Here is a 26,692-nt window from a genome sequence, read left to right on the forward strand (position 1 = left end):
AAGCCCAGTAAGTTCAATCGGACTTACTCAAAGGTAAGTGTGTATAGGTTTGCAGCCAAAACCTTTTAATTCTCTATATGAACTCTAATATAAAATCACATTTTACTGAGACCCATTGAAGATTTATATAAGCAGTTAATATTCTATGAGTTCTAAAAAAAGGAATCAAGAATACAATCTAAATAGAAAAGGGTTCTCAACTCTGGAAAAGAACTTATTTTAATACTTTTTTAAAAAAAAAGCCTGGAAAGCTATCATTCTTGCAATGAATGGGATGAAATGTGGGATGATAAGCCAAGCCTATTTATTGTCATGATTTAAGAGGAAAAGCACACGTCATTATGCAATGTAGCACAAAAACTTATTTGGAGCGACTCCTTGGATAAGCAGATGATTATCTCTCTATATACTGTAAGGAAAGTGTTAGATATGCAGCAGTGTGCAGTATCCTTATGCCAAGACTATAAAGGTCTAAGGGCCACTAAACCAATTATTTCACAGTAATGGGATTAGAGCACCATCCAGTGGTTTCTACAAGGAATTCTTTTTCTTTTAAAAAAATTAAGATTTATCACAACCACAAATACTGCCATTTTTAGCAATAACAATTACTTTTTAATGTGCTAGAAATCCTAGAAGTAGAATCCCTTCCACTTCTATGTATTAGAAGATAGTACATGTAGTCCTGTATTTCAGAACCTTGAGTGCTGTTACCAGCCTTCCATCAATTTTGCCTAATTCTATTCAGGTATGAGGAAAAGAAGACTCAGCCTTGACTTCACAGAGCGTTAGCAGTGCAACCATATAATTATCTACTCAGAAATAAGCCCCATTGAGTTCACTGGGGCTTAACTCCCAGGTAAATGGGTATCTAATTGCAGCCTCTTAGCATATCCAGCTATATATTTAAAATAGTATAGTTGTATTCATATAACTTCTGCCGCTTGTGGCAATGCATTATCTAGAAAATCAATTGTCTTTATTACATGAGGGTAATTAGAATTTGCTTATAGCATATCAGATACAATTCCAAAAGGGAGCCTTTCCTTATATGAGAAGTCCTTAGTCCTTTGGGAGTTTTCCATGATATGCTTTTCCCATCCGTGCATCTACCCCTCAAAGCCAGATCCAACCTCAGCCCACCATTCCTTCACATTTTACTTCTTAGGCTAGAAATCCAGATGCAACAGAATGACGCGGTGGAGTGCACTGTGCTACTGAAGAATGTAAGTTGGGGCTGACGTTACTGAATGCTTTTCCCCGTAAATAACTCTCTATGAACAAACACACACAAAACCACTTCACATCAAAGACAAGTTTCCTTTGGTATTTGTTTAATTGTAAATATAGAAAAATACAAACCAAACTTTCAGTCAATATAATACAGTAAATCTCAATTACAAATCCACTACAAAGAGAACAACGCATATGGCTGTACAAGGAGCTGTGTGTACAGAAAAGTGATTATTTTTTAAAAAAAATCACTTTGCCACCTGTGTTCTGAATTGTTAAACTCATTCTGTTGCCTACCTCATTCTGCAAAATGCTTGGGTCCAGCCCCATTCACTTTCCGTGCTAGTAATCCACGCAGTATTTCTCTCTCGTGCGTACAGCTGAATGGCATCCCTCCATAGCTTTTCCCTTTGTAGCTTCCCTCACTAATGGACTCATCTACTTGCAAGCTGTTGATTGACCAGCTCAGCTTTCCTCTCTGAAGCTCAATTCTAAGACCCAGTTCTCACTGAAGTGACAAACCTGTGTCTGAGCAATCCCATTTCAGACTGCAGCTCATGAGAGAGTACACGGAAGAAAAACCTCCTTCCAAATAAAAAACTCAGAATCAAGTAAAAGGTTTCTAGGCCCCACGATCTTAGTTTTCTATGTGTAGAGTTTGTTTGTTTGGTATGGAGGAATATTCAATAATGTGAGCTGCAGTCTGAGTGGGACAGCACAGCCACAGGTTAACTACCACAGTGAAAACAAGGCCCACCTTTAGTTAGTTATAGTCACTTGCACGCTAGTAATCATACGTACAATTGCCACGTTAATATGGGTAATACTGAACAATGGACTTCTCCTATTGCAACTAAAATTGCCTCCTATTGCCTCATGAAAATTAAAGGGGAAATTGAAGGGAAATGAAAAAATCCTATAGACATTTTAAATTTATCACAGTTGGGTTTCTTGTATGCACAGTGAAAGTCTATTTTAGCAATACGTCCAAGGGACTACAAAATTATGAGTGAGTGAAATGATATTTAAATTTAGCATATTTAACAAATGTAACTTGATAGTGAATTAAAACACCTTCTGTGTATATTTAAAATGCAGCATATTATATGAGCCATAGCGAAAGCAAATATCATTTGACGGTTCATTTGCAGAACTATTTAACATACCCTTTTTTAAAACCAAATCCATATTAACAAAGAAATAAGTTAACAATTCGTACATACATGGTCCTTAACTAAAAGTAGATGTATTGCTTCGGGGAGGCAAAGAAGAAACATGCAATACTGAGCTGTGTCCCAACTAGGCAAATATATTTTACCTTATTTCTGTCACTAGAATGTTGCTCAACCCCTCCTGATCACTTGGAAATCCCACTTTATTGCTCATATCAATCACTCAAAAATAAAAACTGTCAAGGGGCTTTGAGGGTTTGATACATACACTTGAAAAAACCCGCTTTAGCTGCCACTTCTCTTTCCCCGCTACGGCCTCCACTTTCCCAAGAAAAATAATCCTTGCCCTGGGAAATGGGAAGGAAACAGCTAGCTGATCTAACGAAGGAGAGACCCCACAGGCCTTCTTTGTTGGCAAGCGACACACCAAGCTATATTTCCTGCCAGGGACCACGTAAGGAAAGCTTCCCCCCCCCCTTGAGGAAGATACAGGTGGGGATTAGCAGGAGAAGCAGAGAGAAACCGACATGGGAGTCAAGCTCCAATTCGAAGCAGGCCTGCTCAGAAGTAGGGGCCATGTTCACCTCAAATTGGAGTCATTCTATTTTGTGCAACAGGGCTCACACTTTCAAATTTTTAACACATACGCACACACACATAAAAGTTACTGGCCCATCTCTAGACTTATGCACACTTGGAAAAGCCCCTTGAGCAACCAATTCCAGGAATCCCCAATTGCAGAAAAGTGTTCTGCACTAGTTTTATTGGAAATATTCAACTTCTAAACACACTTGCCATCCTATCAGGGTATATTAAGTCCCTGGGCAAAAGATAGATCTGGATCTATTGGTAGATTTCTGAGTTCCTGGCTCCCAATTGTTTAACTATAGCAGCAAAAATATAACTCTCCCACACCACACGCCCTAAATTATTCTGATGAAATGAAGAAAGCGTGGGGTAAGCAGGAGGCGATTTTTACCGAAAGGACTTTACTCCATTCAGTTGTGATATGCAAAACAAATTGCTGGGGCCACATAATTCTAAGTGTATATCTTTTGCAGCAGCTTGAATTGGTGGATCCCAAGATTCTAGTAAAAAAGCAAGATAAATCTAGTAAAAAACAAGATAAAGTCCATTAATTATATATTTATATTATTTACAGTGCCTTTTATTGCTAAATTATGATGTAGCTTTTAACAAAAACTAATAATTAATCACACTAGTTAGATGATGTTTGTAAATTAAGGGCTTTTTAAAAGAATCTATTGTACAGGTTGGTTTCCTTGACAGATCACTACAGAATAACAAAATATGCTTTTGTTTCATTACAGATCCAAATCCAATATCTAAATGTTTTTAAGTACCCATGAAAAAAGCTTAAGGTCAATATATCTTTGACATCTACAAAGAGCTTTTAAGTGACTCAACTCTGGAAGCAATTTTAAAAGGTGCTCCAACTACAGTCTATTCTTTTCCGAACTCAATAGGCTTGAATAAAATTATTCCTTTTCTCATATACAGCTTAGGTTCTACATTAAAAATAATATAAATTGACTGCTACTTAACTCACTAACCTGTGCATTACTCAGGTAAAATACCCTATCCATAATGGAATTAAAAAACCTTTTAAAAACGTAGACAGACTGAAGAATAAATTGATGCACTCCTAACTCTAAATCACCGCGCTCTTTTTGCCAAGTAGTGTTGACAATACCAACTTCAAGGTCGCTGTCAACCTGCTATGTCATTAGCAAATAAAATATGGTTTAATTGAAGCAAACTCAGCAAGGAGGTGCATTATTTTAAGTGAACACTGCAATATAACTTGAAGAATTACTAATCGCCACTCCCGTTGACAATAAAAATGGATGAAGGAGCTTTGGAACTTTTTTCCTATGACTTTCCCGTAATTAAATATGGAAATAGATTCCATGAAGAATTAAAAGTCCCAGTGTGCATTAATCCTAACACTAATGGACTGTCTTTCAGTGCTGCAGCACACAGGTAGTTCCCAGCATGTTCCCAGCTTTATCTAATCTATCAGTGTCAGCATTCTTGGTGTGAAGCTGTAACACAGAACACAGATTGGGGATTACATCCCATGCTGCCGCAAGTGGAAATAAGCATTTATCACATTTCAGAATGCTTGTGTAGAAACTTTGCATAGTTATGAAATGCCTTGTACTATAAAGGCATCCAGCTGCATGACACTTTGTGTAATCATCATCAAAACTACGAACATATACATTGTTCCAGAGAGAAAAAAGTCCTCTGAAAAGAAAAGGAAAAAACATCTTTTGATATTTATCGGCATAATGCTACCATTTATCAAATGAAGCAGGTTTCCAACTATCTTTTTTTAAATATAGTGTTAAATGTAAACCACACTACTTTGCTAGTCTGTTTATCCATATCGCTCTTCCACTTTTCAAAACAAGTGCCAAGCCCCTGGAGGCAATTGCTGTGCTCTAGGTAAGATCGTGGTTAGGGGCTTTTAACATAAAGCAATCTCACCTCCCAATGTCCAAACATTCCCCCCCCCCTTTTGCTGTGAGCTCTGAAAGGAATTTGGGAAGAGAAATCACAGTAGTTCTTGCCTACTGAATCAGGGCCAGAACCACAGAGAGATCCAGGAGCTATGCCTACCTTTTGTGTTATTTTAAAACTGTTGTAGCACATTGCTCCTCTCATCAACTGGAATGAAAAATGTTAAGCTCTAAAACCCAGAAATCCAGCAGAACCCATTCATCCCAATTGACCAACCTTCGCAAAATAATGAAATATTTCACCAGAAACCACTCTACGTTGTATTGGTATCAATGGCTTGGCTTACTGATGAAGGAATGGCATGTACTCAGTACAATGGTACGATCCAGCCAGTACACTTAGGTCAGTATGATGACCTCTTTTCACGTACCTATCATAGCACAGCTAGACTGGTGAATGCAAGGAGCAGGGTTTTCCTCAGGGGTGGCCCCTCGGTGGTGGCCCCTCCTGCTACTTTGTGCCTTACACTCTCAGTCCAAGTGTTTAGGAAAGCTTTTAAAACTTAGGCCTCAATCTGATTCATATTTAGACAGAAAAAGGTCCTACAATTCCCAGCGTCCTGGCCTTTCCTAATTAGATAATTAATGTATGTATTTCACTCTTAACCTCAAGGTTAGCTTAATTTCCTCATGTTTTATAGTGCTGGCTTGGATACTGTACTTGTGTCCAACCTCTTTATAGTTCATTGATTAGTAAGAGTGAACCTCTGAAAAGTGATATATAAAAGTATTGAATAAATAATGAAATAACTAAGCCGCAGCAAAGGTCAGTGGAAGAGCACCAATGCATCACACTAACCACTTACAGCCACCAGCATTGGGGGTAGAGAGTTAGGATTGCACCCTTAATCAGTTTAATTACTGGTTGATTATTATTTTTTATATCATGTTTTGTTGTTTTAATATGTATCTGGGATTAGCCACCATCAATGGTGCTGATTTTGACCTTTAAATCTTCAAAGAGAGCTGGTGTGGTCTAGTGGCTAAGGTGTTGGACTGAGAGTCGGGAGCTCCAGGTTCTAGTTCCCACTCGGTCATGGAAACCCACTGGGTGACTTTAGGTCAGTCACAGACTCTCAGCCCAACCGACCTCACAGGGTTGTTGTTGTGAGGATAACATGGAGAGGAGGAGGATTATGTACGCCGCCTTGGGTTCCTTGGAGGAAAAAAGGCGGGATATAAATGTAATAAATAAAAAATAATAAAATAATAAATAAATGGTTTGGGACAAAGTTACTTGAAAGACCGCCTTCACCGATATCAGCCTGCCCACACTTTAAGATCAGAAGAGAGGCCCTTCTCTTTTGCCCACCCATGAGAGGAGTTAGGTGGTTGAGCACACGTTAGAAGTCTTCTCTGCAGTGGCTCCACACCTTAGGAACAAGTTGCCATCAGAGGTCCACCATGTTTCATCATTGCAGGCTTTTAAGAAGGCCTTGAAAACGTTGTCTTACCTTGACCTTCTCTTGATATGATTGCTGTTATTGCTGATATTGTTGCTGGTGATTTTATTATTGGCTTTTTATTGCACTTTTCATTGCTATTTTATTACGTTTATGTTTTTATCGCTTTTAATATTTTTACTGTTTTATGTATTTTATTGCTATAAGCCACTTTGGGAGGGCTTCTGCCCTGAAAGGAGGCCAAAAACTATTTTAAATAAAAGTCTTTGGGGACCAAAAAGGCTGGATATAAATATTTTAATCAATAAAGATATTCTAAGGCCTTAGCTTTTTTTTTATTATTGTTTTTTATTTTCTACACTATATAAACATACAACATTACAATAATAATGATAATAAAAAGAAAACATCAAACAACTGCTACATACATATTGAATAAATGTTGAGTACATATGTTGAATAAATATTACCTATACATTATCATACTACAACATAATCATTCTTAACATAAAAGTGCACCCCCCCACCTCGGGATCTATTCCTGAGTCCAAAATCTTATCGTTTCTTCTGCTGGCGGTTTCCCACTTCCTTTAGTAAACACAAATATTAGGAACTGTTTCCAGATTCCTTCAAACTCATTTATTTTAGTTACGCCTTTTCTCCACTTAATATTACATGTCAATTTATCATTAATGGCTATATCCCATACTTCTTTATACCATTCTTCAATAGAATATTCCCCTTGAATCTTCCAGTTCCTGGCTACCATCAATCGTGCTGCAACCAGCAAACTCGATATCAACTCTATAGTTTCTTTTCCACACTTTATATCTTCAAATAGTGACAGTAATGCAATCTTTGGTGTTTGTTCTATTTTCATTCCCACTATATCTTCAATTTCTGAAAACACCATCTTCCATAATCTTTGTACATATTTGCATTCCCACCACATATGTAAATACGTTCCTTTTTCCCCACAACCTCTCCAACAATTTGCTGAATGCTGATCATTTATATTATTCAATCTAATCGGGGTTAGGCACCACCTCCACAAAATTTTAAAATAATTCTCCTTTATTCTCACTGACAAACTTCTCAACACTCTTTGTTTCCATAGTCCCTCCCATCTCTGTCACCCTATTTGTACCTTCAAATCTGACTCCCATACCATTTTCTCTGAGTTCTCTCTAAACTCCTTTTCTAACAATATTTTATATATTTCACTCATTAACCCTTTTAAAACTATACTACCTCCTTTACCTTTTTCCTTATTTACTATTAACTCTTCAAACTTCGTCATCTTTCTGCAAACTCTATTATCTTTAATCCACTTTTTGTTCCATTGTTCTAATTGCCCATATTCTAACCAAGATAATTTTTTCTCCTTTAACAATTTTTCCATATCTTCTCTTGTTTTTATATCTCTTAACCAATCCTTTAATTTCATTTTATTTTTCTCTTTTAATATTTTACATAATCCACCCTTCAGATCCTCTGGGAAATTCTTTAACATTATTATCGGTGCTAAGGGAGAGTTGCTCGGAAGCAACTTCCCTTTAAATTTACTCCAAATTTCCCATTGAGTCCTCAAGAGTGGATTATCTATACTTCCAACTCTAAGGCCTTAGCTAGACCTAAGGTTTATCCCGGGATCGTCCCAGGGTTATCCCTGTTCATGTAAATGACACACAGGATATCCCGGGAGCATACTTAAATACTGGAGCCATACTTAAATTTGGAGCCAACTTAAATACTGTACATAATTCATAGATACAGTGGAAATATTGATGCATCTATTGAATCATCTATGAGATTCTTAATCTTTCAAATATCTTAAAAGATTTGGTTTTTTTTCCTATTCCCAGTATCCAATACAGTTACAATTTGAGTAAGGCAAAATGTCTTATGATGTCAAAATCAAGTAATTCAATTTAATGACTCTGCTGCCCCCTAATGCATTGACTGAAAATGCTTATAAGAAATAAATGCAGAATTATAAACAGTGCTATGCCGACTTCATATTTATTTTAGTTAATTACAACTCTAAATTATTGTTCTGCTATTAAAAATGAGGTGTGCTTGAAAATTAAAAGGATTACTTGCACATGCTCATTATAGCTTTAATTAAGCAATAAGGAGCTTTCAACTAAAATCAATTCTCTTGGTGTAGAAATACCCAGGCATACCACAGAACAAATGTATATTCTATATTATTTAAGTGAAAGTCAAAATGGTTGGAAGTAAACTTATAATTCAGTGAAGTATCTCCAAGTATTTTATAAAATAACTATAATTAGAAATTGAATCATTATGATTTTCCACATAGCATGCTGCCTGTTCGTATGAATAAAACTAATGAATGGTTACTTAACTCAGGGATGTCAGCCAATGCTTACAGGAGCTTGATATATATATTGGTTAAATCCATGGCTGCCAACTATTTGTATCTGATACAATTGATTAGAAATACATAAAAAATAAACACACTGAAAATATGAAAGGCTTTCGAAGCAAAAGGTGCCTTATAACAAATCAGACAAGAATTTGTCTATCTAGACTATTATTATCTACTGTGACTTATAGTGGCTCTACACCAGTGAGCAGAGGTCTTTCCCTATCACGTGCTACATGATCCTTTGTTATATGGAGATGCCAGGAACTGAACCTGAGATGTTCGACATGGAAAGTATGTGCTCTACCACTGTGCTGTGACCCCTCCCCTTAAGAAAAGAAAAAGATGAAAAATGTATGCTGCAGCAAAAACTAAACAAAAAGGCAAGGAAAGAAAACTAGGCTGAGGCCCAAAAATGTTGCCGTGGTTTACTAGGCAGCCATTTTTTGTGGCCGCTATGAAGTCCTCTAGAATGCTCAAAAGGGTCAGGAGAGAGCTGTGTTGGGGTGTAGAGGATGCAAGAAACAGCAGGAACCTTTTGTCGCTTGGGCTGAGGAGAGGCTTGTTGTTTCTTGCATTCTCCAAACCTCAGCATGAGCAAGAGAAGATCCACACCTCTCCCCATGGCCTCTGTGCCTACCAGGGGAGCATCCCTTCTTCACAATAGCATTTGTGGAGCCCTGTATTATATTGTTACTGTATTCTCTCAGTCTAATCCAGAAAGCAAAAGCAAAAGTATAGTTAGGAAGCTAGCATAAAACATGAATAATGTATTTTTCTCAAAATTCAGAAGGCCGTTGAGTGCTTTTATGCAGAGAGAAGAGCTTTCGAGAACTCCCTTCCCGAAAGCAGCTCTCAGCTGCTCAAATCCTTCCTCCTCTAAGCTGAGAAAAAGCTTTAAAAGTACCTCGGGCATACATGGACAAAGTGCTTGGAAGTGAAGAGAAAAAGAAAGCAGGTGGATAGCATCAGACACTGGATTTCCACATACATTCACGTGCACATACATACAATATGTGCACATGAATTCCCCCCACTAGATTATTTGTACTAGCAGATGGTATGCCCAACCTACAACATCTTGCTGTTTTTTCGTCTGCCAGACTACCAGTTCCAAGAGTTGGAACACAGGAAGCTGCTTTATACTGAGTCAGACAATTGGTCCACCTAACCAGTACTGTTGACACTGACTGGCAGCGGCTCTCCAAGGTTTCAGGCAGAAGTCTTCCTTGGCTCTACCTGAAGATGCCAGGGATGGAACCATAGACCCTCTGCAGGCAAAGCCCATGCTCTACTACTGAGCTGTGGCCCCTATTTCTACAAAATTGATGCTCACTTCTTAATTCCACATATCACAAGAGTCAAAAAATATATACAGAATTACACATGACTTGGGACTGAGCTAACTAACCCAAGCTACAACAGCAATGCAAATAGTCAAGTCTGTACAAGTTATGCCAACTCAAGTATGCTTCCCATCTATCTCCAAGGCATGGACCCAATGAAGAACCTTAAAATAATTAGGCATTTTTGAAGTGAAGACCTATCAACTGAGCTTTCCAGCAATCTTGTGGCTGCATCTCTCACACGGAAAGATCACTATATGCCACATTCTAGACAAAAGCTAGTTTTCCAAGACATGGTAAATAGTGGCCCACCGTATTGGGAAACAATGCAACTCAAACTGATATTGCTATATCAACAAGTAGGGCAAGATCCTTCTAGCAGGCCATAACTGTTGGATGCAATCCCATTAAACCTATCTGCTAAAATCTATGAAACTCAAACACAGCCAGTTCTCATTGTCAAAATACCTTTAAGGTGACATGCAAGCCATCTTCTGTATTATTCTGTCCCAATTTTAGCACTGCCTAAGAGCTTTGGGCACTTCTGCTATACTGCTTCTGGAAACACAACATGTAACCATGCTGCTGCCACATATTTGAGGGGTACTATGTCTTGCTATGTCAGGGATCCTCAGTGGAAGAAGATGCTGACACATCTCAACAAGAGAAAACTGTAGGTTGAATTGGCAGATGAAGCAGGTTATGAAGAGAGAAACAGATATTAAGGTTAGTAAAACTAAGGAAGTAGGGAAAGGATTGGAAAGTCAGGAAATGAAATAGACAGAGGTAGAGCAAAGAATAGAGTTTGTGAGCTTCAGAAGTGAAAAAGTTAATTGCAATGGCAAAAAATCTGCAAAGGCAAAAGTCTGCTGACAGGAAGGGGAATAATCAGTGGCCAATAACAGTGAAAAGGGGTAGATTAAAGTCACTGAAGCTACTTGAACACAAGGAATATTATTTTCCAGAGATGTTGGTTCAGAACCGTAGTTCCTCCTTAGCCCCAAAAGGCCTCTAATTCAACTTTGCCTATTGTCAAGGACCCTGATATTATGGAGGTACAATATGACACAGTGGTATGGAATTGAGCCCAAAGGAAGTAGATGCTACAATCAACACTCCTTAGCACAGTCTTCCCCAACCTGGTGCTCTCCAGATGTTTAGAACTTCAACTCCCATCAGCCCAAGCCATAATGGCCAAAGGTCAACATCTGGAAGGCAGCAGCTTGGAGAAATCTGCCTTAGCAGATGAATTGAGAGACAAGAGTCTAATCTGTGATCCAGATTCCCAAACAGTACAGAAATCAAGACTGGAAATATACAGAGCTTTCAGGACCCTGGACAGATCACTGCAATCTGATCACTGATTCCAATATTGAAACTCAGCTCCAACTGAGCCCTAACATTGATTATGATGGTGACTAGCTGTCCCAAACTCCTCCACCAACAACCAGCTGAGAAATGGAGAGTCTGTAAGGGTCAGCCCTCAGGTTTAAAACTGAGCAGTTCATCCCATAAGAAGAGCCATGCTGGGTTAAACCAATGGTCCATCTACTGCAGCATTCTGTTCACACAGTGGCCATCCAGTTGCCCATGAGAAAACCACAAACAGGACAACAGCACCCTCCTACCCAAATTGGTGGCCATCCCTACATCTTGTGGAAGTGAATTCCGTAGTTTAACTATGTACTGTGTGAAGAAATACTTCTTTTTATCTGTCCTAAATCTCCAACCAATCAGCTTCATGAGATGACAGCGGTAGAAAACTATCTCCTTATCCACTATCTCCATCCCATGCTAAGTTTTGTACACTTCTATCATGTCTTCCCTTACTTGCCTTTTTTCTAAGCTAAATAGTCCCAGATGTTGTAACCTTTCCTCACAAGAGAGCTGCTCCAGCCCCTTGATCATTTCAGTTGTCCTTTTCTGCATTTTTCCAACTCTAAAATATCCTTTTTTAGGTGCGGTAAGCAGAACTGTATGCAGTATTCCAAGTGTGACTGCACCAGAGGTTTGTATAAGGGCACTGTGATATTGGCAGTTTTTTTTCATTCCTTTTCTAAGTATACCTAACACAAAATTTGCCTTTTACACAGCAGCCATACACTTGGTTGACATTCTCATCAAGAAGTGCACCACAACCACAAGATCTCTTTCTTGGTCAGACACTCCTAGCCCAGATCCCATCAGCATATACATGAGGTTGGGATTTTTTGCCCCAATGTGCATCATTTTACACTTGCTTACACTAAACTGCATTTGCCATTTTGATGCCCATTCTCCCAGTTTGGAAATATCCTTTTGGAGTACTTTGCAATTCCTTTTTCATTTTAGCCACTCTAAATAATTTGGTGTCATCACCAAACTTGGCCACCTCAATGCTCATACATCCATTCCCTTCTGGTGGGAACAGGAACTAGGGTGTGTGAGGTCCCTGGCCGGGAAGGTCCTGGTTCCTCTGGGAAATCCTGCTCAGTATCTGCTGTCTCTAAGGATCCCCATTCATAGCTCTTGGGTCCCAGCAATTCTGACAGGCTTAGACTTGCTATTGAGACTTGAGTCCAGGGCCTCCAACATTGGTGCTGACTCAGCCACTTGGCTGATTCCTCCCTTACTGTCTCCAAATCCTGTCGGCTGCTCAAGGTCCAGGTTATGGCACTGATAATGCAATGATTTAAAAGTTACTTACACTTTTTGTCCAATAGTAAGCTGGACCCAAAGTACTGTCTCTTGCAGGAGGGTTATGTTTTACGAGAGTGCCATCCTCAGTCTCTTCGTAACCAAACGATTGTCCTTGGGAAGGGATAGAAGGAGCTTCTGACTTACGGAGCGCTTTGATATTACGTGCAAGTTTCTGCAGAAACAAATGCAATATGGCTTGTTCGAGCTGTAGCACATTCGTCTAACAGCCCAACATAACATAAGACTAGCCATGTCCAGAGGAATTTACCTTACAAAAGAAGACCCTTAACTCTACAAGATACTGACGCTGTATACTTGACTTACATACAAGTTTATTTGACAACACTGACAGATCTCCAACTAAACAAAATCAGATGTTTGAAAACAAACACATTAACAAATGAAAGTGTTGTCCTACAGGCAGGAGGGAAATCATATTCATTAAAGCCCTGAGTGCCACAGATCAGTGAAAAATAATCTGAACCCAATTTAAAGGACTTATACTTGATCTTCCAGTGTCTCACAATTTGGAAAACTAGTAGTACCCACATAACTTCTTGTCACTTAAGTACATTTTAGCATCAGTCTACTCATACTAGGGTTTTGAAAGCAAAAGTATAAATGTCCTTTATTTAAGAAAATCAGCACCTAGGTTTTTTGTTTGCTTGGTAGGTTTCTTTGGAGTAGGATTCAAAAGACTGAAAAATTGGCTAGGAAACAGAATACACACAGTTTTCCCCCCTTAAAGCACCTCATGAAATAAGAGCTTTGGCAATTGGGCGGTATAGAAATGCAATAAATAAATAAATAAATAAAATTCAAAATATACTGTTGCACAGTCCCAATACTAAACCCTTCCTAAACACTGCATTTAACTATAGCTTTTCCAAAGAACGTGCTATTCACAATGTTTTATTGAGCACCCTTATGAATCCTGTCCATGTTTGAAGATAAATAAAAATGTACTGTGAGAAACAAAATACAAATATCTGAGACAGAGAGATTTATGTGAAGCAAGACTTCAGAAACAGCTCCCAGATTAACAATAAGTCCTTTTTTAAAAAAAGGTAAGACTCACAGGGCAGTACCCTACGCGGTAATAACACAAAATTATGTTGTGCTAGCATAAGCTACCTTTATCGCAATGCCAATAGTGTTTGCTGGTGTGACAGGTTTCCCCAAAATGCACATCATGCCAGCAAAAGCTATTGGCATTGTGTTAGAGCAGAGGTGCAGAACTTCAGGCCCGGGGGCCAAATTCAGCCCACCTGGAGTTCCAATCTGTCCCTCTGGGATTCCGCAGAAGGCCATGCCCCCTTGCCCTAGCCCCACTCCCTTTCTGCTGGCCACCAATCACTTCCCTGCTTTTGTGAAGTTTTTTGCCCCATTCTAAAGGGCTGGAATGCCTCTCCTCTTAAGGCTTAGTTACTGACAGTAAGAGCTTTTATCTAAAATAGGCTAGTATTTTGGCCCCATTCCTTTGGCCTTCCCACCACTGGAATGTAGCCCCCAAGAGCTTCTCCTAAATGAAATTTGGCACTCAGAATGAAAGATGTTCAACACCCCTGCACTAGAGTTAAGATACTACCCATGGGTTGCAATTACGAGATCCAATTTATATAAGCATGAAGCTTGGCAGGGGTGTATATATTTTCCCCCTCATGTTCAGAAGAGCAGCTTTCCTGCACTGCACTATTTTTGAATCTCTGTAGGTGAATGTTTCCATCACAAAGATAGAAGCAGGACCAGATACCCTGCAGAAGACATGTAGGATATGGCAGACCTCCCTGATATTGGAGCAGCCACGATATGAGTGGCTGTAGTTGAAACCAAAGTAGCTTTCCCAGGCGTCAATGATACTTTGTTTTTAAAAGAGAAAAGGCCCACAAGACTCTGGGCTTGTTGGACAGATACTGAGGCAGCGAAGTCGTTGAAAAGCTGGAGCAGATTAATGAGATGTAAGGCACTAGCAGTAAGACCTTAGGAAGCAAGGAATGGAAGAAAATAGCCAAGAAGGACTCCAACATGGCCACCAAGTGTTTGAAGGAAATGTTATGGAAATGTGGTAGTTGGGTCTGGAGTAGCAGAGCTAGATATTAGGGCAAGAGAAAGACAAGGGATAGTAGCAAGGGAGACAGATATAAACTTCCATGGGGGTGGGGGGTGGGGTCACATTAATGTCTGTATTGTCCGGAATACAAATATTTGTATACTGCACAAGCTTCTAAGCAATTGTACTTCCAACTGCAGCAGAATGGACATCTGTGAATTTCTTGTTATACATAATTTTATTCATATTCTTTTCTACACTGAAGATACCTTGATATAAAATATAATGTGGAAAACAGCCTTCCGTGTTGCCAGTCAATAAAAACAAAATTATGACAATATACCTTTTCTTATGCTGACATACCTGTGCTGAAGGGACTTTAGACGGTTTCTTTACCAAGCTGACATCATGGCCCATTGAAGGAGGTTGGCAATATGATCCAGGACCAGGAGTATCAATGTGGATCTCTTTGAAACGTCTCTCTTTGTACTGAGGACTGTGCCCCCCTTTAATAGTTTTCTGGAGTTAAGAAAATTAAAAGAAAGTAGTCCATGAGGGTGACAATCACCATTATTTATATAGCAGCATCCATGAATATGGCACATGATAAAGAATAAGACAACAGATCCCTAGCCAAAAGGACTTACAATCTACAAAATCAACACCTAAGACAACACCGGAAGGAGAGGAATAATGTAGTCAAGAGAAGAATATGTGATTGTTCCAATTACATACACTCAGGCTTAGTTACAGGAAGGAGTGGGGCTAGGAAATTGTGTCAAAGGCTGTGTGGAAAAGGTGAGTTCCAAGGAAACGTAAATTGTAGAGTTACTGAGGTAATTCATTGAGGCATGTGAGAGGCAGGTCCATATATAAGGGCATTAAAGGAGAAAGATCACTCATTTGAGGGAGCCAAAGACCTTAGATAGCTGAAAATGGTAGAGGTGGATGAGCAAGTATAAGTCAAGAATAGATACAAGACCAGAGAGGTGGGGGAGACAAGGCCAGGGTCTGGAAGCAGATAAGAAGTCAGTGTAAGGACTTAAAGAGGGATGTTGATCCAACAAGAGAGGTAAATAATTTTTGATGTAGAGCAGTTATTTCCATACTTTTCTTCTTAAACAGTTTTTGTGAAATGGAGAGCCAATAGGTTGTATTCAACATTAGGGTAGTGGAAAACGTACAAGAGACAGTGTTGTTCTGTTAACTGATACGCAAGTGCTAGCGGGATAACTGGTACAACTAGTGCAAGTACCACCTAGCTCCATTTTCATGGGCCACACTGGAGGAGGAGAGAAAAAAATATATGAAAATTGTTGATTTAATATCAAAAATTGCCTGCTAAAGAACACTATTATTTGGAATCCATTTCATGCACCATGTTGCCCTCATTACAAACTCATTACAAATAATGAATTTGTAATGAGTTGTATCAACAGTTTTTGCAAGAGGAATGAGAGTATTGGATTTGACATTTGTGCAAAGATGAAAACGGAGTTTCCACAAGCAGTGAAAGCTTTGTGTTAGCAGAATGACAGACACTGCTGGATATAACCAAATATTCTAATTTTCAGCATTTTTTTTAAAAAAAAACTTGACAAAAGAACTGGCAAAGATACACTAAGGCATCAAAATACCAAACCTTTCATTCAGCTTTGTCATCATAGCTATAACTATCTATCAATTGCAACAGCACCAAATTGTCCGTGTGGTTTTTTTCCCCTTGTGTGATCATGTCACAGTATATTATAGTCATGCTATATTTTACTGCAACGAAAAGAAATCTAATAGGCCACTATTCACAAACATGCACGGTAGCAAAGTTTCATGTTCTGATGAGCACATACCAGTCTCAATAGTATTTTTGGCCCCAAAGTTAATTAACATCACATGTGTGAAAATCCCATTATCCCTTGGTTACATAAATTTTCATTCAGACTATGTAGGAGTGCAATAGTGATTTTATAGTTATCAAAGCATTATTTAGAAAACACACACAAAAAACCATGGATGCCCTAAGCTTACTTTTTCACTAACATCAGTCTATATGGGGGAAGAAGGAGAACTGCACTGGAAAAGCACCAGATATGGATCTGGCAAAACAGCAGTGGAAGAATTTGATGGGGTAGTGAAGAGGCTGGAGTTGAAATTAGTAGGATGGCTAGAAAAGGAAGGAGTTGTTGGTAGAGATGCTATATGATACTGAAAGAGCCTTTGATAACACACGAAGGAGGAAGTAGATTCGTAGGCCTTAGCTAGAACTAAGGTTTATCCCAGGATCATCCCGGGGTCATCCCTGTTCATGTAAATGACACACAGGGGATCCCAGGAGCAGGCAGGGATAACCCCGGGATGATCCCGGGATAAACTTTAGGTCTAGCTAAGGCCTCAGATTAGCATGCTAAGGCCTAGGATGGAGATGATAGGGTCACTATTTCCCTTTGCTAGTCAAGCTCCAGAGTTTCTTAAGATAGTGGTTCACTTCAGGATGCTCCTTCATCTGGTGTTGCTTTCGCAAGGTCATTTCCTTTATGGCACCAATACTTTGGAATGCCTTCCCCAGGGAGGTCTGTCTAGCTTTTGTTTCAGAAGGCTTTTTGTGTTGGATAGCAGCCATTTTTTATTGATTGCTTCTGAATATTGTGTTCCTACTGCTACTGACTGGCTTGTTGGTTATTTTATTTTTATTCTTCTTTTGCTGAGACATTCAATCTCATTAATGCTGCTGGTTATTGTTATTACTATTTGATGATGATAATGATGATGATGATGATTATCATTTTTAAATGTGCCTCATCGCCACTTTTAGTTTCCTTGGAAAGGAAAACTTCTATCCAAAGAGTTTAAAGTAAAATAGGTGTTCTGCTTTCCAGATGTTCAGAGCCCAGTGCAAACATCACCCTAGGATGCAACCTACTAAATATTTTGAGTAAACCAATAAAAAATATATACCCACAATGCTGTATTAGGGTATTCAACTCACATGGAAGAAAAATAATCCTTTTCTACACTTTTTTTAGATTGGCTCTTCTGGCCTGCCAAAAAATAAATACATGCACAAGTCTCATCTTTTTTAAACTGGAAAGGGCAGCCAAATTTATAAATGCTTTGTCCACACTACAGAAAACTAAAACTCCTTTGCTTGCATATATATATTAAGGTTATTGAATAAAGCCACAGTAAATATGGTTTCTCCCTTTAAAAAAACAAGATACAACAACACATTTAGAAGAAAAAAAGTCCTAAAGCAACCTTCCTCAACCTGGTGCCTGCTGGACGTGCTGGACTATAACCCATTACCCCCCCATCACCATATTGTGCTAACTGGGGATGATGAGCATTGTAGTCCAGGTTGACTACAAGAAAAGAATGCCAGGTTGGGGAAGTCTGCCTTAAAGCAATTATAGCAACCTACTAAAAAAAAAAAATCAAAGTGCAAGCATAACATTAATAGCAATTATGTTCACTCTTTTTTCCCACACGAGAGAACAAACTTGTCACATACCCAATAGGCCTTCAAACAAGTATTTTATATCAAAATCTTGTGTACTATAACTTTCCAGGCGAAGTATAAGGTGTTGGTTATTACCTATAAAGCCCTCATGGTTTGGGTCCAAGTTACCTGCGGGATCACCTTCTCCTGTACAATCCGCCCTGCTCATTCAGATCCTCTGGGAAGAATTTACTCTAGTCAACAAAAACAAGGCTGACAACCATTACCCAGAGGACCTTTTCTTCTGCCGCTCCCAGATTGTGGAATGGCCTGCCAGGAGAGATTCGTCAACTTAAGAGTCTTCCGGAATTTAAGAATGCCATAAAGACTGATCTCTTCCAGCAGGCCTACCCAGTAGAATTTTAAGATGCCTTTTAACAAAGTGCTGCTTTTTAATAATGTATTAGTTTTATATGTTTTAATCAATTATATGTCTTTTTGGTGTTTTGTATTTGTATTGTACCCCACCTCGATCCAGAGGGAGGGGGGGTAACAATTAAATATATTATTGTTGTTATTATTATTTTTAACAGTGAGCCTCCATTTGGCAATCAAACTCCATTTTTTATTTTGGGTAATAAAGTAATTATATCCTGTTTTGTGTTTGAAAATTTAAATTACAATATTTAACAAATTGGTTGAACTAAACATATTTTCTATCCTGAGCCACTCTTTAACTACTATGATTTATAGGCATTCTAAGTTTGCCATCTAAATAACCACCATACTGAGATGATTAGCTGGGGCATTGAAGTGTTACAGCTAAATCTTTGATACATACAAATGTTATTGCTTATAGCAATGGGCAAGCATAATCCAAAACAATATAAAAAGTAAAACATCTATGACTGCAATAATCTCAAACAGATAAGACCAAGTAAGACTTCTCAAACTTCATAAGACTTAAAACAGTATATTTAGATGTTCTGAACCAGTGCTTGGATAGGGTAATGTTATTAACATTATTCATTATATTTCTATACTGCCCCATAGCCAAGGCTCTCTGGATGGTTTACAATAGACTGGATGAGGGCCAATAAACTGAAACTCAACCAGACAAGACAGAGAAACCTTTTGTGTGTGGTCCGCCATTCAATTAAGTGGCATTCAACTTGTTCTGGAGGGGGTTGCACTCCCCCAAAGGGCCGTGTTCATGGTTTGATGATGTTCTTATATCCATCATTGGCACTAGAGGCACAAGTGACCTTGGTGGCTCACAACCCCTTTTATTAGCTTAGGCTGATATACCAACAATGGCTCTAACTTTGCAGAGATAGCCTTGGAACAATTATTCCTGCTCTGGTAACTTTGTTTGTTGTTTATTCGTTCAGTCGCTTCCAACTCTTCGTGACTCTTGAGGTTTATATATTATTTATAAACCCTTTTGTTCACTATACCAGTGAACTAGCAGAGTTGCAGCGGTTCTTAACTATGAAAGTCAGCAAAGACCAAATTAACTTCAAGACAGAGTCTGTTTTGTTTGGTACAAAAATAAAGTATTTTACTGATAGAAAATAACACAGTTTATGGCAATACAAATTTACACCAACATACTCACACACTTGGTCATACAGATTACAGCAGGGCTCACAGCAGTAGAGAGGGAATATTTTAATCTGGTTACAAAGCTCCAAAACTCTCTTTATATACACTTCCCTGAACAAATGATGAAACCACTAATTGGCAATGGCAAGACAATTAGACTTTTGCATCATCCCAATAATTCAATAAAGTCCACCTGCAAACTTGACCTTTAAGCTGATTGACTGATGCTGAGTCTTCAGTTTCTTCCAGGTTTTGCAGGCTTGTACAAAGATATGGAAATCACAAAAAACCAGTCCTAATTCAGGACTCCCAACAGTGACTTCATGGACCAGCCCACGCCAGAGCTTTCTGTCAGCTGTCGCCACCCCCAGCTCCCCCAAGGTCAAGTCTGTCACCTCCAGAATATCATCCATCCATCTTGCCCTTGGTCGGCCCCTCTTCCTTTTGCCTTCCACTTTCCCTAGCATCAGCCTCTTCTCCAGGGTATCCTGTCTTCTCATTATGTGGCCAAAGTACTTCAGTTTTGCCTTTAATACCATTCCCTCAAGTGAGCAGTCTGGCTTTATTTCCTGGAGTATGGACTGGTTTGATCTTCTTGCAGTCCAAGGCACTCTGAGAATTTTCCTCGAACACCACAGTTCAAAAGCATCTATCTTCCTTCGCTCAGCTTTCCTTATGTATTAGGAACGTCTTCTGATTTCCTGGCTGCAACCTTACATGGCTGGTAACCTTACATTTGCTCATTTTACACAAGCATTAGTATAGCATACCAAGAATCCCAGTCTAGTCCACACCTGGAAAAAAGCATATATACTGGGCCACAGGAAAAATTGTAGTATGATTTGAAAACCATTTCAGATCATGCCAAAAAACAGAAGATTAAAGGTGCAACCCTATGCTTTTTTCTGTCTAATCATGCATTGTATTGTGCCCTAAACGAATTTTTAAATCACTACTAACTGCCTAACAATATTATGCTCTGGAATACATCCCCCCCTTTGCCCAATTTTAATTTGGGAGAGAAGTAGAAGAAATATAACAAAAATTAATAATACATTTTGAGAAAAATTTGGACGGTTGGAGTCCTTGTCAACTATGCTATAGATCCAGTTATTGATTCTGGGATGAAGTTATAAATTTCATCTTTTATAACAACTTTACGAGACCCTGCAAAAATGATTACCTGAGTTCTGTCAATCTCATAGTATCCTGGCCCTGGAGCATCATTCTCAGAATTTTGAGAAATACTTTCAATGCCACGACTTGCCAAAGAAAGAAATGGAGCATAGCCACCTGCAAGGAGGGGGGAAATCATACACACTTGTAAGAATTTGACTTCAGCCCATTGTCCAGTAATGAAAAGTTGATTTAAAAAATCAACATATGTAAACTGAGAGAACAAATCCAAACACTTTATTTACATTAGGACAGTATTCAAAGAAACATTCTCAGATAACACCATTTCCCTCTCCATACCGCTATGCTATATCGCAAGCTACGTTTGAACTGAAGAGAGTTGTAATAGCAGTCGTAAATGTGGAATGTGATGTCTGATTTTTAAAAGGCATGTTAGAAGTACTTTACATAGCGCATAGTTCTGGAATTCACTACAAGATGTGGAAGTTAACGGCCACCAACTTGGGAAAACTATAAAAGGAAAACCGCCTTATCCTTCATGAATTTGTCTATTATATATTACCTCCAATTTGCAGAAGCAGTAAAGCTCTGAATGCCAGAAGCTCGGGGACATGACCAGGAGAATGCTATTGCATACATATCCTGCCTGTCAGCTCTCTACAGGCATCTGGTTGATCACTGTGGGAACAGAATGAGCCTTTGGTCTGATCCTGCAGGGCTCTTTTTTATATTATTAGATAGGAATCTACTATGCAGACAATGTTCTCTAAGTATTTGCACCAAGGCACATGCTTTTATGAGCCTGATCATTCTGATGGAAGAGAATTAGTGATAATCTCCCCATATCTCTCTTAAGAGAGCCAAATTAGAATAAAATCAGAAACAAATAAAACAACAGAACAATGAAAACCAAGCAACAAGCAACAGCTAATGGAAAAATCAAGAAAATTTGTAGCAAATTCACTAGCAATCCAGTTCCTGGTTGCTAAAGGCTCTCCTCAAAAGCCACATCTTTCCATACCACTGAACCAAGTCAATGATGGGGCCCAGTTGGCCTCCTCAAAGAGAGCATTCTATTTAAGGGGGGGCAGTGACAGAAAGCAGAAGGCAAAACTGCCTCAATGTTTCCCAATGCCGCCTTGGTTTTACGAGCAAATGCATATAGATAGGAAGGTTGAGGCTACCCAAATATTAATGATTTAACCCACAAACATACTTGGTGCGCTCCATTTGCAGGCAGATGACATTTCCACATAAGGAATAAACATATACTAAGGAAAACATTATAACCCACACTGAGATAGCTTTATATGTTTAATCCAATGTGTAGGACCATTAAACTCACACTTGTGCACAGCTGGGGATATATAGTATGTTTAAAGGGCTGCCATTCTGATCTGGTTCAAAGAAAATATAAATGCCACACATGTGTAAATAATAACACAGAGTGACAAGCATTGAAAACTCAAGACCTGGATCATTATCTCACACTGGGAATGCATCAATGGTTCTCTTCCTAAACAACAAAGCTATAAAAACTACCCTGGGCTGGAAAAAGGAATACTAGGAACATTCTGCTTTTAAATTTGTCCATTGATATCTAATGCCTGGTTGCCTGTCAAGCACACGGGTTAATTTTCAAATGTGAGCTTCTTCTCTGGCCATGTAATCATGCATAATATGACTATAGCATTTTGATTTGCTACGTACTGAACCAACATTTTGGTAAACTGCGGCTGTTCACTTTTCTTTTTTATTATTTTGGTCTATATTATTACTTTTTTCTATAAAACCAGTTGTACAAGAGCAGAGTTCTTAAGTTCCAATAATAACAACAGGGAAACTGGATTTTCATATACCTTATTTAAACACCACTGGCATCTGATCAGTTTAAATATAATTCTTGTGGATATTACTTTCCATATCCCCATGTTGCTAGACTGAGTAAATTGTGTTATGAAAGGACAAACCTGAGAAGAAGAAGCTCAAATAATGGATAAAGCTTGGCTGCATTTGTCCTTATTATATATTAATTTGTATTACAGTAGCACCTCAGAACCTTTTTTGAACTAGAGGCACCAGCATGACACCAGCTGTGATCCATACACCAGTTCCTCTTAAAAGTCTTTCCTGATTTAATTCCATTGTGGGGTTTCATTTTCACCTAGTTTAGAACATTTCTCCACCTTTAGCAGTGTATCAAGAATAATTTGTGCACAAGTTTCATACCTTTCAAATGAGGAAAGAATGCAAAAGCTAAATCTGCTTTATGCACACTGCAGATTATGAAAACCCCTCTGTTTGCAAATTATCATAAGGGTTAGTGAGGAAAATGTAGTAGCACAGCCTTATACAGTGTGCCAAATACAACTTACTTTGCATTAAACTACAGCCTAACCAACTTCTGACTCAGGTTCCGTTTTACATCACCAAACAGCAATCCAATCCTAAATATGTTTACTTAGAAGTAAATCCCACGCCTTTCAATGAGGCTAACTCCCAAATCAATGACCATTGGAACAGAGGCAGAATACGCTGCAAACAGGACAGACGAAGTGTCTTAGGCCATAGCTAGACCTAAGGTTTATCCCTGGATCGTCCAGGAGTTAAACCTGTTCATCTAGGTGACAGACAGGGGATCCAGTGCTCAGGCAGGGGCGAACCCTGGATGATCCCAGGATAAACCTTAGGTCTAGCTGTGGCCTTAGAGGCAATGCTATTCATGTTTAGCCAGAAAAAGTCCTACAACTCCCAGCATTCCCCAGCCAGCCATGTAGTGTTAAGTCTACAATTCTATGCATGTTTACTGGAGTCCCACTGAATTCAGCCATTCATACCGCTGTAAGTGTACAAAGTATTGAACTCGGATTTATTTCTAAATAAGCATGGATGCGATTTACTGCTAATGCCAATTCTGAAGCAAACCTACAATACACTGGATTCACCTAAGCACAAATATATGAGTCTCCATATGAAAACTGGCCATCTATCAATATGGAAGTTAGTGTTCTCCCTTTTTTTCCTTTATGACCTTTTTCAGAACTTTCTAGTAGTGTATTCAAAGCCATCCTTTGTGATCCAATGCATAAGCATCAAGGTTGTTTGTATGTTCATCATTAACACTCCAATCTTATCCATGTTTAGTGGTTATTTCTTTTTAAAGCCAATGTACTTGTGGAGTGTCTTTTTCTATGTTTCTCTCTTCCTTTGTGGTGGAATTTTATAATGCAATTTAAATCCCAATGACATAGAGCAAACATGCACAGGAATCAAGCATAAGGCTGCAATCTTATGCATACTTAGTTGGCAGTAAAAGTTAATATGAAATGAATTAATAAACGTTGGCAGGGCGGGGGATGACAAATCTAGATGAAAACAGCTTGCTGCATAAATACCTATATTAAACAACAACAACAACAACAACAAGAAAAACCCACAATAACAACACCTGTCCCTATTATTCCATGAAAACTTAAAAGGCTTAAGCAGTACCTTGGAAATAAGCCCTCATGAATCCAATGCTAATTATTTTGAGTAAACATATTAACAGGACAGCCGACAGAAAGCTCTGGCGTGGGCTGGTCCATGAAGTCACAAAGAGTCAGAAGCGACTGAACGAATAAACAACAAAATTAATAGGACTGAGCTGCAAGGCCACAATTTTTATTACAGCTTTCATGAGAATAAGCCCCATTAAACTCAGCTGGATTTGCTTCTGAGCTTCATCCCACGTACCTGCTTCCCTCGGATTATCCCCGTAGCGCTAAGCTTTCGCGGTTGTTGTTGTTTTTGCTACCAGGCGACAGCGATCCTTTGCATACCAGGAAGTGAGTTTAAGGTGGGAAATGTAAAAAAATCATAAAAAATCAACGGATGATCCAATTCAATTCAAATTTGGTATGCTTAAAGCTCTCCCTAATATCTAGTACTGTGCCAATTTTGGTGTCTTTGTCTTTAAAGCTTACGCAGATGTAAGCATTTCTTTTAAATCCTGCTCCTGCGTCCCAGAGGCAGCTCGGAAGATACGTTCAAAATGTAGGTGGCTAATATTTGTGGTTTTTAAGGGAAGTGGGAAACCACCAGTAGAAGAAAGTATGAGATTTTGGAATCAGGAATGAGATCCCGAGGTGGGGGGTGCACATATATGTTAAGTTGATTATGTTATATAGAGATGATACTGATGTTATTCAACATTTATGTAGTATGTTGTTTTTGCTTTAATTGTACTGGTGTATGTTTAAGTATTGTAGAAAATAAAAAATTTATAAAAAAAAATAACAAAATGTAGGTGGCTAAATACAGCGAATCTTTTTGCTTTATTGCACAATTAAGGCAAGATTCATGGGAATACTTCACAATCAAAGCAGATTATAAGGTGGAAAACTTCTGAGTCCTTTGCATGCAATTCACAGGGTTTGCACAGTATAACGCTGGTGTCAAAAAGCTCTAAATGTGCAATCCTATGCATATATAGGTGGGAAAAGCCGGTAGAGGTTGTGGCTCTGATTGTGATGAGGCTGTGGATCCATTCTAGGTTTTAGTCAGAACCAGCCAGAATACTAAAGGAGCTGTCCAAGGTGCTGGACATAGTTGGGGTATTACAGTTTAGCACCTTGGATAGCTCTTTTAGAGTTCTGGCTGGCTCTGACTAAAACCTAGAATGGATCCACAACCACACCGAAATCGGAGTTACCAGCCTCCACTGCAAGAAAATCCTGCAACTTCCAGTGTGGCCGAGCATACCGGGAGTTGCGGGACTGTTTTCTGCCTAAACATCCATAGGATTGCACCCTAAACGTGCTTTGGCTCTAGCTGCGTAAGCCTGCCTTGCAGAGTTCCCCACAGCCAACAAGCAGACGCACGCGCGCACACACACACACACCTATAGAAGATCGCTATTTGATGTTGGAACACCACACAACTCACCCCACATTATACACAAGGCCCAAACATACACAGAGCCCAGACGGGGCTATGGGGGAGAAATGTGGGGTTCGCCTCATCAGCTCCAATAGCCACAACATGGTGAGGGAAGGAGGAGCGAGGGAAGGAGGATCTGGGCAACCTCCCCCCTCGTCGTCCTTCTTCCCTCCGGCCCTCACCTCGGAGTTGTCTCGTCCTGGAAGGCAACTCATAGCAGCCGGGGCCCAAGCGGGAGCCAGTGCAGCCTACAGTCACGGTGAAGGTGCGGGGAGCCCGGTCGTACATGCCGCCCGTTTGCTTTAGCAGGCACTCCCGTCGCCAAGGCTACCGAGGGCCCAACACGCCGCCCAGGCCTGCCAGAAAAGGCCGCCCCGCCCTGGACTGCCGCCACTGGAGACAGAGCCGGAGGCCTAAATCCCGTCCTCCCATTCCCTCCTCCTTACGGCTTTATTCGTCGCCAAGAAGCTGGCTTTACTACCCACCCACCCCCGCCGCCACTACCCACCCACCCCCGCCGCCGCCGCCGCCCCAAGCTACATTTAAAGCGCATCCACAGGATTAGAGTGATGCACTTCTGAGGACGAAATGAAACAGCGCATTTGGGACATTGCTATTTTATTCGTTCATACCCGCCTTTCAAAATATCCGTCTCCCCACAACCCCCAAAGCCGTATAAAGAATTCCTTATTCAGCATTGCAATTATCAAAATATAAGGTTGGGTTCATGTGCTGGTTTTTGTTTTGTTTTTTACGTGTGTGTGTTTTCGTCTCCT

At 39.4% G+C, this 26,692-nt stretch overlaps 1 protein-coding gene across 1 annotated transcript in view; it reads right to left on the minus strand.

Annotated features, from left to right (window-relative positions):
- STPG2 (sperm tail PG-rich repeat containing 2) overlaps positions 1–26,206 on the minus strand; it is a 251,934-nt gene extending 225,728 nt beyond the window's left edge. Inside the window, exons 1-4 of the mRNA XM_063136092.1 lie at positions 26,099–26,206; positions 21,043–21,152; positions 15,185–15,340; positions 12,779–12,943 (exon numbers count right to left, since the gene is read on the minus strand). Of these exons, the coding sequence (XP_062992162.1) occupies positions 12,779–12,943; positions 15,185–15,340; positions 21,043–21,152; positions 26,099–26,204 (537 nt within the window). The 5' untranslated portion in view covers positions 26,205–26,206. The remainder of the gene's footprint in view (positions 1–12,778; positions 12,944–15,184; positions 15,341–21,042; positions 21,153–26,098) is intronic.
- Positions 26,207–26,692: the final 486 nt, after the last annotated feature.

Source organism: Elgaria multicarinata, chromosome 10, assembly GCF_023053635.1.
Source record: "Elgaria multicarinata webbii isolate HBS135686 ecotype San Diego chromosome 10, rElgMul1.1.pri, whole genome shotgun sequence".
Taxonomy (NCBI): domain Eukaryota; kingdom Metazoa; phylum Chordata; class Lepidosauria; order Squamata; family Anguidae; genus Elgaria; species Elgaria multicarinata.